The sequence below is a fragment of the Parasteatoda tepidariorum genome, chromosome 7 (assembly GCF_982258835.1).
Source record: "Parasteatoda tepidariorum strain Cologne lab strain chromosome 7, Ptep-v5.0, whole genome shotgun sequence".
Classification (NCBI taxonomy): domain Eukaryota; kingdom Metazoa; phylum Arthropoda; class Arachnida; order Araneae; family Theridiidae; genus Parasteatoda; species Parasteatoda tepidariorum.
The window spans coordinates 42003601-42016517 of record NC_141761.1 but is presented as its reverse complement, the minus strand read 5'-3'; the positions used below and the strand labels follow the sequence as shown (position 1 = coordinate 42016517).

Here is a 12917-nt window from a genome sequence, read left to right as displayed (position 1 = left end):
GGATGATTGTCAGTTCCCAGAATTTGCAAACCACCTCCTCTTTGAGTGCAAAGGGTTCGATCTTCATAGACAAGCACTGCGTGCCTCAATAAGGGTGTTCCCACTTTCTTCTCACCGTCTACTCAGCTATAACCAACAAGAAAATCTTTTCTTTTAAAAAAACTTGGTGTTCCTTTTGGGTTTAACTAGAAGATTATAGTCCGCAACCTACAAATCTCACATGTTCGTAAATACAACGAATTTTTAATTTAATTGGTGTAAGCCTCCCTGATCACCTAGGGAAAAGAGCGTATCAGTTAAGAGATTTCCTCTGACGCATGTGTGTCTCTCCAAAAGTGTTGGAACCACCATATTTTGATTTTGAATTCTCAGAGAACTGAAAACTTTGCATCGAATTAGTCCTTTACGATCATTTTGCATCTTCACTTCCTCATTATCAACAATTCAACCTCCTCAAAAGTGTATTGGAACTACGAAATTTTGTTCTTTGGTTACTCGGAAAACTGCAAATTTTACATTGAATTAGTTTAAAGTTTCTTCATCATGATCATCTTGTACCCTCAGTTCTCCATCATCATCAAGTCAACTCATCATCCTCAACCAAACTCTCCCTTGCGACACAGAGGCTAAAAGCGAAGAGCAACATCCTCTTCTTCATCCAACCCAAGGAGGAAATGACGCAGAATGTTTTCAACCAAATAAATCCTCACTTTTTTCGCAATTGTGTCTTTTGTTAAATAGCAAATGAAAAGCTAAGAAGTTGGATTCGCTATTTATTGTTTGATACGCTATTTATTGTTTGATACGCTTGCAGAAACAACATAGATAGGTGAGTTTTAAAGCGATATTTCATTATTTTCTTATTGTACTCTTTGGAAAATAAAATGTTTTAAAAATTTTAGTATTTATTTAAATGTTTTAAAAATTTTAGATATTGTATATTTATTTAGTATTTTAAACTTAAACAGTTTTTTTGTGTTTTCTTTTCCACCAGGCGTTTTAGGGTTTTGATTTGTTTCAAGATTTACTTAAAAGCAATTCAAATCTATGCCCATTCATTTTCCTCTTTTAATTAATGAAAACGAAGAATTATTTAACATAACAGTAATTTTGTAATGCATAAAAAATTTATTTGCTAGCTATTTAAAAATCGTCGTATATAGTTTTTAAGAAATTGTACTCAATTGTACGATTAAACTTTCTTTAAGATAATTTGATTATTTGAATTGCTTTAATTCCGGAACGACTATTTACCTTTTTCATACCGTAGTCAATTCTGTTAAGCAAAGTGTCTTACAAAACTAAATCTTTACCCAGTAGAATTAAAAACATTGTACTGAGTAGAAATCATTATTTAAAGCTTTTCTTTACCTTTTAGATAAATTTTGCATTAACTTAAGGTGAAAATATTCACAAAAAAAGTAAAATTTGTTTTACTACTAACAAAAAACTGTTAAATAAGTTATTTTTAAATTTAAGAATTCTTTATTATATTACAAAGAACGTTGTAAAATTTGCACACAACATTAAAATGCAATTGGAGTCTTGTTATACATCTAAATAGATCCTTTAAACATTTCTTCGATTGTATTAGTATTTAGTTTATAGTTATATTGCTTAGATTCTTACAAAATGTAACTAACAATCAAATAATATATTATATGTATATTGGTACTATGTTCGTTGAAAACCAAAATCTGAAGGATTTAAAATTAACTTGAAATTTTACTTCATAATTTTAGTTCGGCGATTGCTTTCTAAGCTTTGTTTTAGCTAGTTATCCGATGAAGTCATATAAGTTGAAAGAATGTGAATAATGTAATATTTTCCTCTTTTTCAGTAATTTTTGTTATCTTTGAAGGTTTTAAGAATATTTTCATGAAATTAACTTAAATTAACACTCTTCAGTATTTAAATTTAATGTTTAAGTAAAAAAGTTTTTAAAAATGATTAACATAACGGAAGAATTTTATAAACTTCAAGTTTGCTGAATTATTCAAGAATTATTAAGTTAACAAAGTATGTATTTTACTTTTTTACTTAACATTACGATGGATTATTTATAAATTTATTTTTAAATCACGAATCGCCATTATAAAATTTCAAATTTAAGGAAATAGTTAAGTAGTTCTGTTAGAAAATTAAAAGCGTACTTAAGTATACTCTATCTGGGTTTGACGAATAAAAATAAGTTTTGATCATTTTAAAAGATTGCTTGCTTGCATCACATTGTCCATATTCAATATTCCTAAATAAAGTTTTAATTATAACTATTCAATTTTCCTGAATTTTTTGACAAAATTTCTCTTCTGAAATGGGAATTTTAAAATTTGTATTCTTAAAATTAGCAGTACTATAGTTTTTATGAGGTTCATGTGGTCATTTCGATATTTATCGACAAATTTTATTTCATTATAAAAAATTAAGTACAAAAAATTTTCCCAAATCTTAGTCAAAATTCAAAATATTAAACTTCATATGTCAAATCGTAAAGGTCTGCGAATTTTAACAAAGTTTCTAGAATATTTATGAAGATTAATGAATTATTTAGGAAAAGTTTTCTAATTTTTAATTTTAATCCTTTTTATTTTTTAAACGCTTCAGCTGTAGTAAAATTGACGAACTTACTCATTTTATGTCATTTAAAGTAATAGTTGGGCAACTTTCACCAGTTCGAAAGCAATGTGGGATCTTCGGTATATTCTAGTAGGAACTTGATAGTAGATGTTTTATGTTTTTCTATATGTAAGTACCAACCTTGTGGTTCTCTGTTAAACTGTGATTTACACTACTCTCCTCACCCAGAGTTTTAAAGCTTAAAATTTTTTTTCATAGATGAAATTAGAATAGTTTAAGTTTTTTGCAAATAATATAATTTTATTGCCTGCCTATGAAGTATGTTTCGTATGTACTTTATTTTTTAACAACGAAAGCAACTTGTATTAGAAACTGAGTCGGATTTTTTTTCAAAATATGAGTTTAACGATAACGTATAGTTCAAAGAAAATTGATTTTAAATCTGTCAGGCCATTAGTCCAACAGCGAATTTTTCGCTCCTCAGATTTCTAATTCTTAGATTCAAATTTTTACGTTGATAATTACACATTTGTTAGTTTTTCAGAGATGCATTTTTTATAAAATGTAAGGAGTCGTTTTATTAAGTGTCTTAATAAAGGATAAATCCAAAGTTCTTTATTAAATGTTAAAAATGAATAAAATCTACAGATTTTTAAAATACCAGTCATTATAGATTAAAATTCATTGTTACTATGAAAATTCGAAACTTTATAAATTGATTTAGTCTTCTCAACTATATTTAATTTATTAAAAATTTGACTTTACTTTTTTTTTTCGAAAATTACAAACCAGAGTTAAGACGAGCTAAAATTGAACTTTTTACTCTCTTAGTTTCTGAGCATATTACCTGATTTTTCAAATACTACATATTTTTTTTTTCATCTCTTGGTTTAATTTATGAACACGATATAATGAACTTTAGAAAACTGAATAAATCGGAATTTAAATTTTGCCTTAATTTTGCAAAAATTATTGCCGTTTTGCGAATTTTCTAAAAGCTTGATAAGTGCCTTATAATGTATACTTATTGTAATGCACCAAATTTGATAATTGTATTACTTTGAGTAGCGTAGATTAAATAAAATTGCTTACTTTAACACACATTCGTCCACGTGACGAAATTCTTCATTCCAGTCAAGCATCAATAATAAAAAATAAATATGAAAATTCATTAATTTTATAACAGTAAATAATTTCCTAAAAATACTGAAGTTTAGTTAAAGGTGGGGCAAATAATGCCAGACACATGTATTAAAATCATTTTTTAAACTAAAGTCTTTTTTTTCACTAAACACTCATTCATTTTTGAAACGGATTCGTATAAATTTGCTGTATATTCGATTATTAAGTAATATTAGATTACAAAATATGCTCATAATTTTGCCCATTTAACATTATATTCTTTATAACATTGAAAAATGCATAGATTAGTGTTTAACTTCAAGTTTTTTTTTGTTTATTTCCCTGTAAAAATACTCAAATTTCATAACTTTCTTCGTTTTCGACGAAATAGTTTCCTGGTACATGCTCAGAGTGAACATTTTTCAAAGTGAGTACATAGTTATACGAGGAAAGTTTCGTCAAAAGTAAAGAAATACTTAAACATTCTATTTTTCCAAAAGATTAAAAACACACCATGTGGCATCTATAATTCCTCATGGTATCTAACAGGTGGTATAGTTAATAAGGACAAATCCTTGACCACCATACAGTGGTCGGTGAGCTTATTTCTTCATTCTAATTTCGATAGTCTAGTCTTTAAACTAGTTAAGTATCTCCCAGAATGCTCTGCGATGAGGTTTGGAGTCTACAAAACAATTTCGTCATACGAATTTCCGTTTCGTCACAAATCAGGTGATTTCATGACGAAATGATTCTCAAAATTAATGAAATGCAGTTCAAAGATTGCTGAATCGTTTAAAGTTAGTTTTATTTCTGAGAGTGCAACAATAACGTGTTTTTTGAAAATACTGTTCCCGTCTTAAAACCAGGTCACCTGAACAATCAGATTTGCTTTTTTGGAGTGGTTTTAAACAAAAATTTCGTAATCTGAGACCTTCGTCTTCAAAATTTATTTAAAATTTAATTGAGCAAATAAATTAATATTGATTTGTCAAATTCATTATAGTGCTATTAACAAGTTCTAACAAAATTTTTTTGATTTTTCAATTTCTGCTTTTTGAAATTTTTGAAATTTTTTTCTTTTTCTTACAAAGTTAATTTCTCTACTGAAACCTTTCACATTTCGTTTATTTGTTACAAAATGTTATTACTTGCCAAACCACAATTAATATTTTATAAATTGTCAGGTCTAAAAATAACCTGGAAACTTAATTCTCAACCCGAAACTCCTTAATTTTAAAATGACCAATTACAAAATTTGGGATAAAATACAACATTTGGAAAATGCGATGCGATACCAGAAAAATATTCCTATTGCATTAACTACAATATTTGCATTTTAAATTCCTGAGTACTTATGATGCAGTTTTAAAACAGCAGCAAAAAAGTACCAATATTTAAACACTGAAATGGAAGCTTTGATCGATTGACTAAGTTAAAATAAATGTCAAATTTTTGTCTGTCTTATTCAGTGTTTCTATAATTGCTATACGGGACATAATATACAGGTGTACGACGAAAATTATTTTTTAATAGGGAAAACAGTATACTTAAACACAAATGAGCACTTTTTTTCATGTGACATCTCAAAATGCACAATGGCTATAACAATACTGAATTGCTTGCATTTTCAAAGGAAGTTTAAAGGAACAGAATTTTTCTCAACTAGAGAATCAGAATTTTTTTTGTGGCTAAGGACTGACTTATGACTGGTAGATTTGGTAGTTGAGAATACGACCGCAAAAGTAATCAAAACAAAATTCAAAACTAATTCCTCAAATGTGAGTGCTCCTCTCTATTTACAGTTCTCTTGGGACTTCATGGCCTCTTAGGGCTATTTCTGATGCGAGGTTTTCTTTCAGGTACTCGTATTACTTAGTTTATATTGAAAAAAAAGGTTTACAAAAAGTTTTTTTTCGTAGCATTGAGTAATACGAAATTACGTATGCAGCAGTATAGCTGCATCCGGGATCATTGAATTCAACTTTACTCTATATGCAGTCATAAAGAGGTTTAGAATTACTGATAATGGCTTAAAAAAATTTAATACGGATGAAACTTTCACGCATCTCTAATGAAATACAAATAGGACGCTATAAAACACGAAATGTAATTAAAATTTTAGGTGATAAAAATAATTGCTAGTAACGCAGTCTTAAAAATTAATAAATTTACAATTTTTAGTGTATGTAAAATTAATGATTGAAATCAAATAAATTTTTAAAGGAAAATTTATTAAATGCATTTCTAAAGGAAAATTTATTAAATTTAGGTCCAAATTTTTATACATTCCTGTTTTTGTAGCACATTTTCCCCTGTGAAATGTTTCGTTAACACATAAAATTACCTCTTTCATACCTCCAGTGAACTGGCTAACGTTTTGCTTTTAGCACAATCCTTTAATTATTGGTTTTTCAGGATTGTTTTCTGGGCAGACCTATGTCTTAAAGAATTACTTGGCTGATCATTAAATGACTTCGTTTTAGGCAATAAATGTCTCATTTCATTCAACATAGCAATATATCACTTGCCATCCTTGGAATTCTATCCATTGGTTTCACTATTCATCCTCACTCTTACCCGATTTAAATTTCTAGTTCATTATTTTTGACATTTTATGTCCTAAACTCCTTTTTATCATCTCTCTTGGTTTTCAACTTGGTCTTAAGAAGCCAGGTTTTGAGTCAGACCATTATCACAACTGTTAGTGTTCATCCTCTAGATGTGACCCAACCACTTCAGACACCTTATATTTACATATCATGTCAAGACATGATATGTAAAGATAAGGTGAAAAGTATTCATATCTTGATACTTTTTCAAAAACTCAATCATTTCTAATTCTCCATGTTCCACTGTCATTGTCAATGCCAATATTTTCCCTCAATAAGTTTCTCTCTGGTAAACAAATGTTCCTTATCGATTTTTTTTGTTGATAAATCAGGAATTTACTTCCCTATAAAAGCATAAACATGAGAAAAACCATAGATAATATAGTATTTTAAGTGATGTGAAAGCATATTTTAAGTGTGTGGATCGACAAATATTCCTTGTTTGAACTATTTAATTGAGATCATTATTTCCAGTATTTAGAGCAGTGATGCATAATAAGGTATTACATATTTCCTAGCTTTTGGAAATATTTTTAATTTAAGAAGTGGCGACTGTCACTGACCTTATTCTTAATTTTGCCCTTCATTTTTTGCTGAGAAATATCAAGGTTTTAAAATCAAGGAACACACAGAATATCTTCAGCATTTATCATAAATAAAAATGATTAGATTTAAAGACAGAAATAAAACGTTTATGTCCCTCTGCAGGCTTTACGTGCCAATATATCCAGCCTTCCTGAAATTTTTACTCTGAGTATTGTGGAATATAGCTTCCTGGAATTCTTCTAATGGTAAAGCTCCTGTTTTATTAGGCTATGTGCCAGTGAGCAAATAAAGCTTATATTTTTAAACGCTGTGTAGAACTTATATTAATAAATGCAATAGCTTAAAAACTACATAATCAGGCGTTGAATTCAGGAAAAATCTTATAGCAATTAGAAAGTACAGAATTAAATTGACGAAACAAAAATAACTTTTTTAAATTTAATTTTCAAAAATGGTGTCTACAATCAAGCTACTATTTTACGTTAACTTCAAAATTGCAAGACTTTTGTTTGCAACCATTTTCAGATTTCTGATAAATGACAGAACAGTAAAAAATACCGGGTCCTGCTTTATACATTTAACAGGATTTGCGGAACTCTCCTGCTCAGGTATAGATTGGGTATAGAATGTTCATATTTATATTTTCGCATTTACCATATCAAGTTTTTACTCTTTAATTTAGATATGTCAGAAGAAATTTCCTTTGAAGACTCTGTGGACAACACTTCAGTATCTGATTCAAGTTCTTTGGAAGCGGAATTAGAGGAATTAAGTGTTGAAAAAGAGTCGGGAGATTTATTTCGAAGTGAATCTGGTATCGACACAAGTACTTTGGAGTTCAACTCAGAAGGTAGTGAAGCCGACGTCAGTATCTCCAGCTTTGGTAAAAAATCCATGGAGGATGAATTAGAGGTTGAACAAGAGGAAACTGGAAACGAATCAAAATCTTTCAATGATACAGCCGATAGCAGTATCTCTAGTTTTGGTAAAAAATCCATGGAGGATGAATTAGAGGTTGAACAAGAGGAAACTGGAAACGAATCAAAATCTTTCAATGATACAGCCGACAGCAGTATCTCCAGTTTTGGTAAAAAATCCATGGAGGATGAATTAGAGGCTGAACAAGAGGAAACTGGAAACGAATCAAAATCTTTCAATGATACAGCCGATAGCAGTATCTCTAGTTTTGGTAAAAAATCCATGGAGGATGAATTAGAGGTTGAACAAGAGGAAACTGGAAACGAATCAAAATCTTTCAATGATACAAAACAGACCATTAGTGCCCGTGCTAAGTCTCAACAGTTGGCTACAGAAGGCTCGACAGCCCATAGCAGTACTTCTATTTTAGTAAAAGGATTAATTGAAGACGTATTCGGAGATGAAAGAGATGGAATTGGAAATAAATCGTTTGATAATACAGATCCTAACCCTACTGTCAGTACAAAGTCTCCAAAGTTAGAAACTGAAGCTCTAAAAAAGGAAAGTAGCGCATCTAACTTAGACAAAGCAATGATTGAAGAACCAATCAAGCAAATAAATCTTTCAACATCAGTTGAAGAAGGAGAAACTGGAAAGAAACTTGAATCCGTCAGCAATGCAGAACAAAGTGCTACTTCAGGAAACAAGCATTCTCTGTCACCTACTGAAGCTATGAAAGCATTACGCATCTCTGAAACACCTAGCTCTGCCAGTAAAGGTACGCCAAGACAATCCAGATTTAGAGCTAAAACATTCAATATTTTTGACTCACCTTACAACACCAGGCTAAAAGCTCGCATGATTCAAGAGCGAGAGATGCGGTCTCGGAGTCAAGGGGAAGCAACTGATGAATAATATTGTAGAGTTTAAATTTTATTTGTTATTATGTATAGTATTTGAAAGACTGGTTTTAAATAAATCTTATTTTTCTTTAAAATTTGTTATTTTCATTGGCGTAATGAAATCTTTTTAAAGCTTTAACATTTGAAATACAGCTTTAAATTAGCGTAGAAGACACTAATCAATCTGATAGTAGTTAATGTTTTTTTGAAGTTTTAACAATTTTGTAGGTTTTCAGGTTTGTTTTAAGGTTGCATCAAGCGTGGTTTAAAATTTATTTTGTATATACATGGATTTTTCTAAATATACTCTAACAATACTTTTCATTTCAATATAAAAAAAAAATGTTAGTACTGTCATCGTCTCTGTTTTGGGTGTCCAGCTTAACGCTACATTATGTTTTGCTGTGTCAAAACTATGACTAAAAAACTGGGTCTTACGAAGATGTGCAAAATAATTTTCAAGGAGTACGATGAAATAAAAATTTAGCATTCTATACTTTCGCAATTAAACAGTTAATCTTAAAATAAAAATACTATTTGAGCCAAACTGTTGCCCGCTGAAATAAAATTATTGAATTTAAATTCAATGTGCTGAAAGGGACTTCATGGACTTCAGTTTTTAAAGTATCTAATTTCAATTTTGTTTCATGATTTTTTAACGTTAAATGATTATTTATCCATTGTTGAAAAATTTCTCATGAGATCTTCCTTTTATGAATTCATGTTTAATTTGTCAAACGTAAGAAAATAATTGAAATAAGAAGTTTAGATGTTGCCAGATTTAAATTCTTAATATTTACATCTAATTTTTAAAAAAAATACTGAAGAGAGATAAAAACTGTTTCCAAATTGAAATTTTATAGCATTTTAAGGTTGTCGTTATGTTTTTAACAAATAAATTTTGTTCTCATTTATTATTTCTAGTTACGTAATACATTCTGTATTCCTAAGTTTAAATATTATTTAAAATAGTTTACTATTTTTGAAATCAAAGTGCTCGCTAATTTTGTCAACGATTAATATATTGACAAAATGTTCATAAAATTATAATTATATATTTTAAAAGCATAAGGACTGTTTTGTGAGAATATAAACTTTAAAGGGAAAAACAAAAGACAAATGCGACTAGATGGGTTAAAAGAAACGGAGGATTGGCAAATTCTACAAGCATGGAATGGAGCCTCCAAGTACTTGAAAATGTAGCATGTTAAACTGTACTTTTGATGCCAAACTGTATTGTGCTATCCGTGAACTATTGGGAATGCTAAGCTTTTGAACATAACTCAAAGTGGCAGCATGGTTAAAGTAACTTAAATTAACATACAATTAAATAAATATAAAATTAATGAATGTCTGAATTTAACCGTTACATAATCTTTCTACAAACAATAGCTTGATGTTTTAATCCATGGATATTCGATTGAAACATGAGAACACGAAGAATCCGGCATTTTAAATGGAAGAGTAGCTTTGAAACTGGAATTTTTCGTTTTTTTCCTGAATACCTTCAAATATTTCGTTGTATTATGTTTTTAATCGAAAAGAAGAGTGTTTTAGAAGCAGTTAGACCACTTTTTCTTTACAAAAATTTGTACTATCCATTCGATTTTACTATACTCCAAAACAAGAGGGTAAGAATTGAAGGGTAACATAACCAAGTAAAGAAGTATTTATACGTTAAGAGTTAAAATCAGTCTTTACACTTATTTGACGCGTTTGTTTGGTAATTAAAATAAACATTAGCTGGACAACCAATTTTAACTTTTTTAAGCCTAGACGAACGATGTTTGATAATAAAAAGTTTTCTTGATGTTGAAACCCAGGAAATGAAAATTTATCTATGGCCTTGAATATGTGCACTCAAATGTATAATTTAAGTGCATTTGGGGCATCTACCCGTTGTTTGTACCTAACATCTCATCTTCTACTGATCGGTTATCAGGACCATGGCGCTGAATATAACGAGTTGATTTTTCAATTTTCCGGCAGATTACGGGTGGTTATTATTTTTAAACACTATAATCTTTCAATTTTAATCGTAGCCCGGAAGACAATGAAACTTTTGGGTCAAGCATTGTGTAAAAGTCCTTCATTGTTTCTTTGTGCCATTAAACACTTAAAATTTTATTAAATAAAATGAATTCAGTCAGAGTTTCAGTCACTTAATCACTGGGGGGCTATGCTATTCATTCTTTTTAAGTCGATAAAAAATTACTCCATTTACGAAATACCTAACTATTATAATGTTATGCAGGTTCATTTTATTAATATTTTGATCGTAGCAAAATGCAACCTAACCTGGATTTAAAAAATAATCAATTGTACTTTAAAAAAAAATTAAACTTAGGAATACAGAAGTTGCGCAGAAAATTATGCGAAGTAATAGGAAAGAGATAAGTTTTCTTTTTATCAATATATAACAATAACCTTATCTCATGTCACAATTTGTCTTGGAAACAGTTTTTCTCTCTCTTTTCAGTCTTCATATTTTTTAAAAATTTCGATAAAAATGTCGAGATTTTTATCTGGCAACATCTAAGCTTTCTCTTTTATGTTTTAATTTTATGGTTCAATTTTATGCGTTAATTGTGTTTCAATTATAGTTCGCTCACCAGGAGTTGGCACTTGGCTCCGCCTTCATCACGTGGTATCGGATGATACTATTTCGCTATTTTGTTGAGAAGGATGTGAACAAGGTTGCTATTTGGCGATCATTTGACAAAAATATTTATTTCGCAATCTTCATGAGCATATTTTGAACATGCGCATTTTATTTTATAGACATGTTGATATTTCTCTCTTTTTATTGAATAGTTTGTTCTTCTTTAGATATTTTGCTGGGAAAAAGTTTTTAAATATAAATTAGCTAGAATAACGAAATAACGTATATGTAACGTGTAAGTATGAGTATGAGTAACGTATTAGAGCTGATGATAAAGCGAAGTAAGTGACTGAAAAAGGATTCACTGTTTGTGTTTGGCCATCACCTTCTACATCAGAAAGCCTCCACAAGGTTTCTTATAAGTAGTCTGAGCAGACTATTTAAAAAGTGAACAGTTTGAGCGCATGAAACCAAATTCTTTTTTAAAAGTGACTAAGAGGAATTTAACATATATATTTGAGAATTGAATCTGTAGTGGTAGACAAGTAAATAAGACATACTAATTATATTCAAAAATTGAACAAATTTTTAGACATATATTTGCTACCACTTTCTTATTTCCACTAGATTTTCTATTAAAGGGCTCTTTCGTAAATTGGTTTGTCTTCATAGTAGTCTGATCGGACTCCCTACAAAAAACCGTGTGGAGGCTTTGCGCGCATTAGAGGTTATCGTGATTTAAAGCTGGGAAATGTTTTTCCTCTTACTCCCCCGCGCTGAAATGAACTGTGCGTCCGAGGAGGTGGAGCCAAGTGCCAACTCCTGGTGAACGAACTATATTCATTTTTTTGTCCCTTTAAACATCAAGTCAAGAGCGAGCTCATAAAATGAAAATCGAGATAAAGATAAATCTTTCACAACAATGAATAACAAATTATTATTTAAAGAAAAATATTACACAAATTGAATTTACAAATTGAATATTACACAAATTGAATATTGCACAAATTGAATAAACAAATTCAAATTTTGAAAGAAAAAAAAACGCTTGTTAAGTTTATATTTAAAAGTTGTCTAATCAGCACATCAAATTTAAACTCTGCAGTTGCATTTCACAGAACAGGATATAGGATAAAAAAAAATTCACAATAAGTTAAAGTTTTCGTAATTCTCGAGCAAATCATCGAATCGTAACTTATTTGAATTCATCTGTCTCTTTGTAATTTTTATACACCATCTTGATTTCAAATTTCTTGAGTCATATAGGTTGTGTGCGTCAAAGTAAAGTTCAACATAAACGAAAAAAAAATGAAAACAAATAACAAAAAAGCAAGTTAAATTGCAATAACTCTTCTAACAAATTCGAATTTCTAAAAATCTTATGTTAAATTTATAAACGAAAAGGATTCTTATAGCATTTAAACCTTCCACTTGTATTACTGCGGCATATCGAACGATCCGCGTGCTATTTTTTCCAACAAGTTAAAGGTTTAATGATTCGCAAACAAATTATCAAATGTTAATTTTTATATCCTATCATAATTCCTATTTATTTTTCTATACACTTTAGTCATATATGCTTTGTTGTCTTACAGTTTTTGAGCAGTAAAACAAAATATAACATTTAGTCTAACATCC

The 12917-nt window shown here is 29.6% G+C and overlaps 2 protein-coding genes across 2 annotated transcripts in view; one reads left to right on the top strand and one right to left on the bottom strand.

Annotated features, from left to right (window-relative positions):
- Positions 1-12917, bottom strand: part of LOC122270638 (synaptogenesis protein syg-2) — a 119124-nt gene that overhangs the window by 85455 nt on the left and 20752 nt on the right. The window lies entirely within an intron of this gene.
- On the top strand, positions 689-8772 carry LOC107445528 (uncharacterized). The gene is made up of 2 exons (XM_043048884.3): positions 689-829; positions 7540-8772. The coding sequence occupies exon 2, from the start codon at positions 7542-7544 to the stop codon at positions 8688-8690; it is 1149 nt and encodes a 382-aa protein (XP_042904818.2). The 5' UTR covers positions 689-829; positions 7540-7541; the 3' UTR covers positions 8691-8772.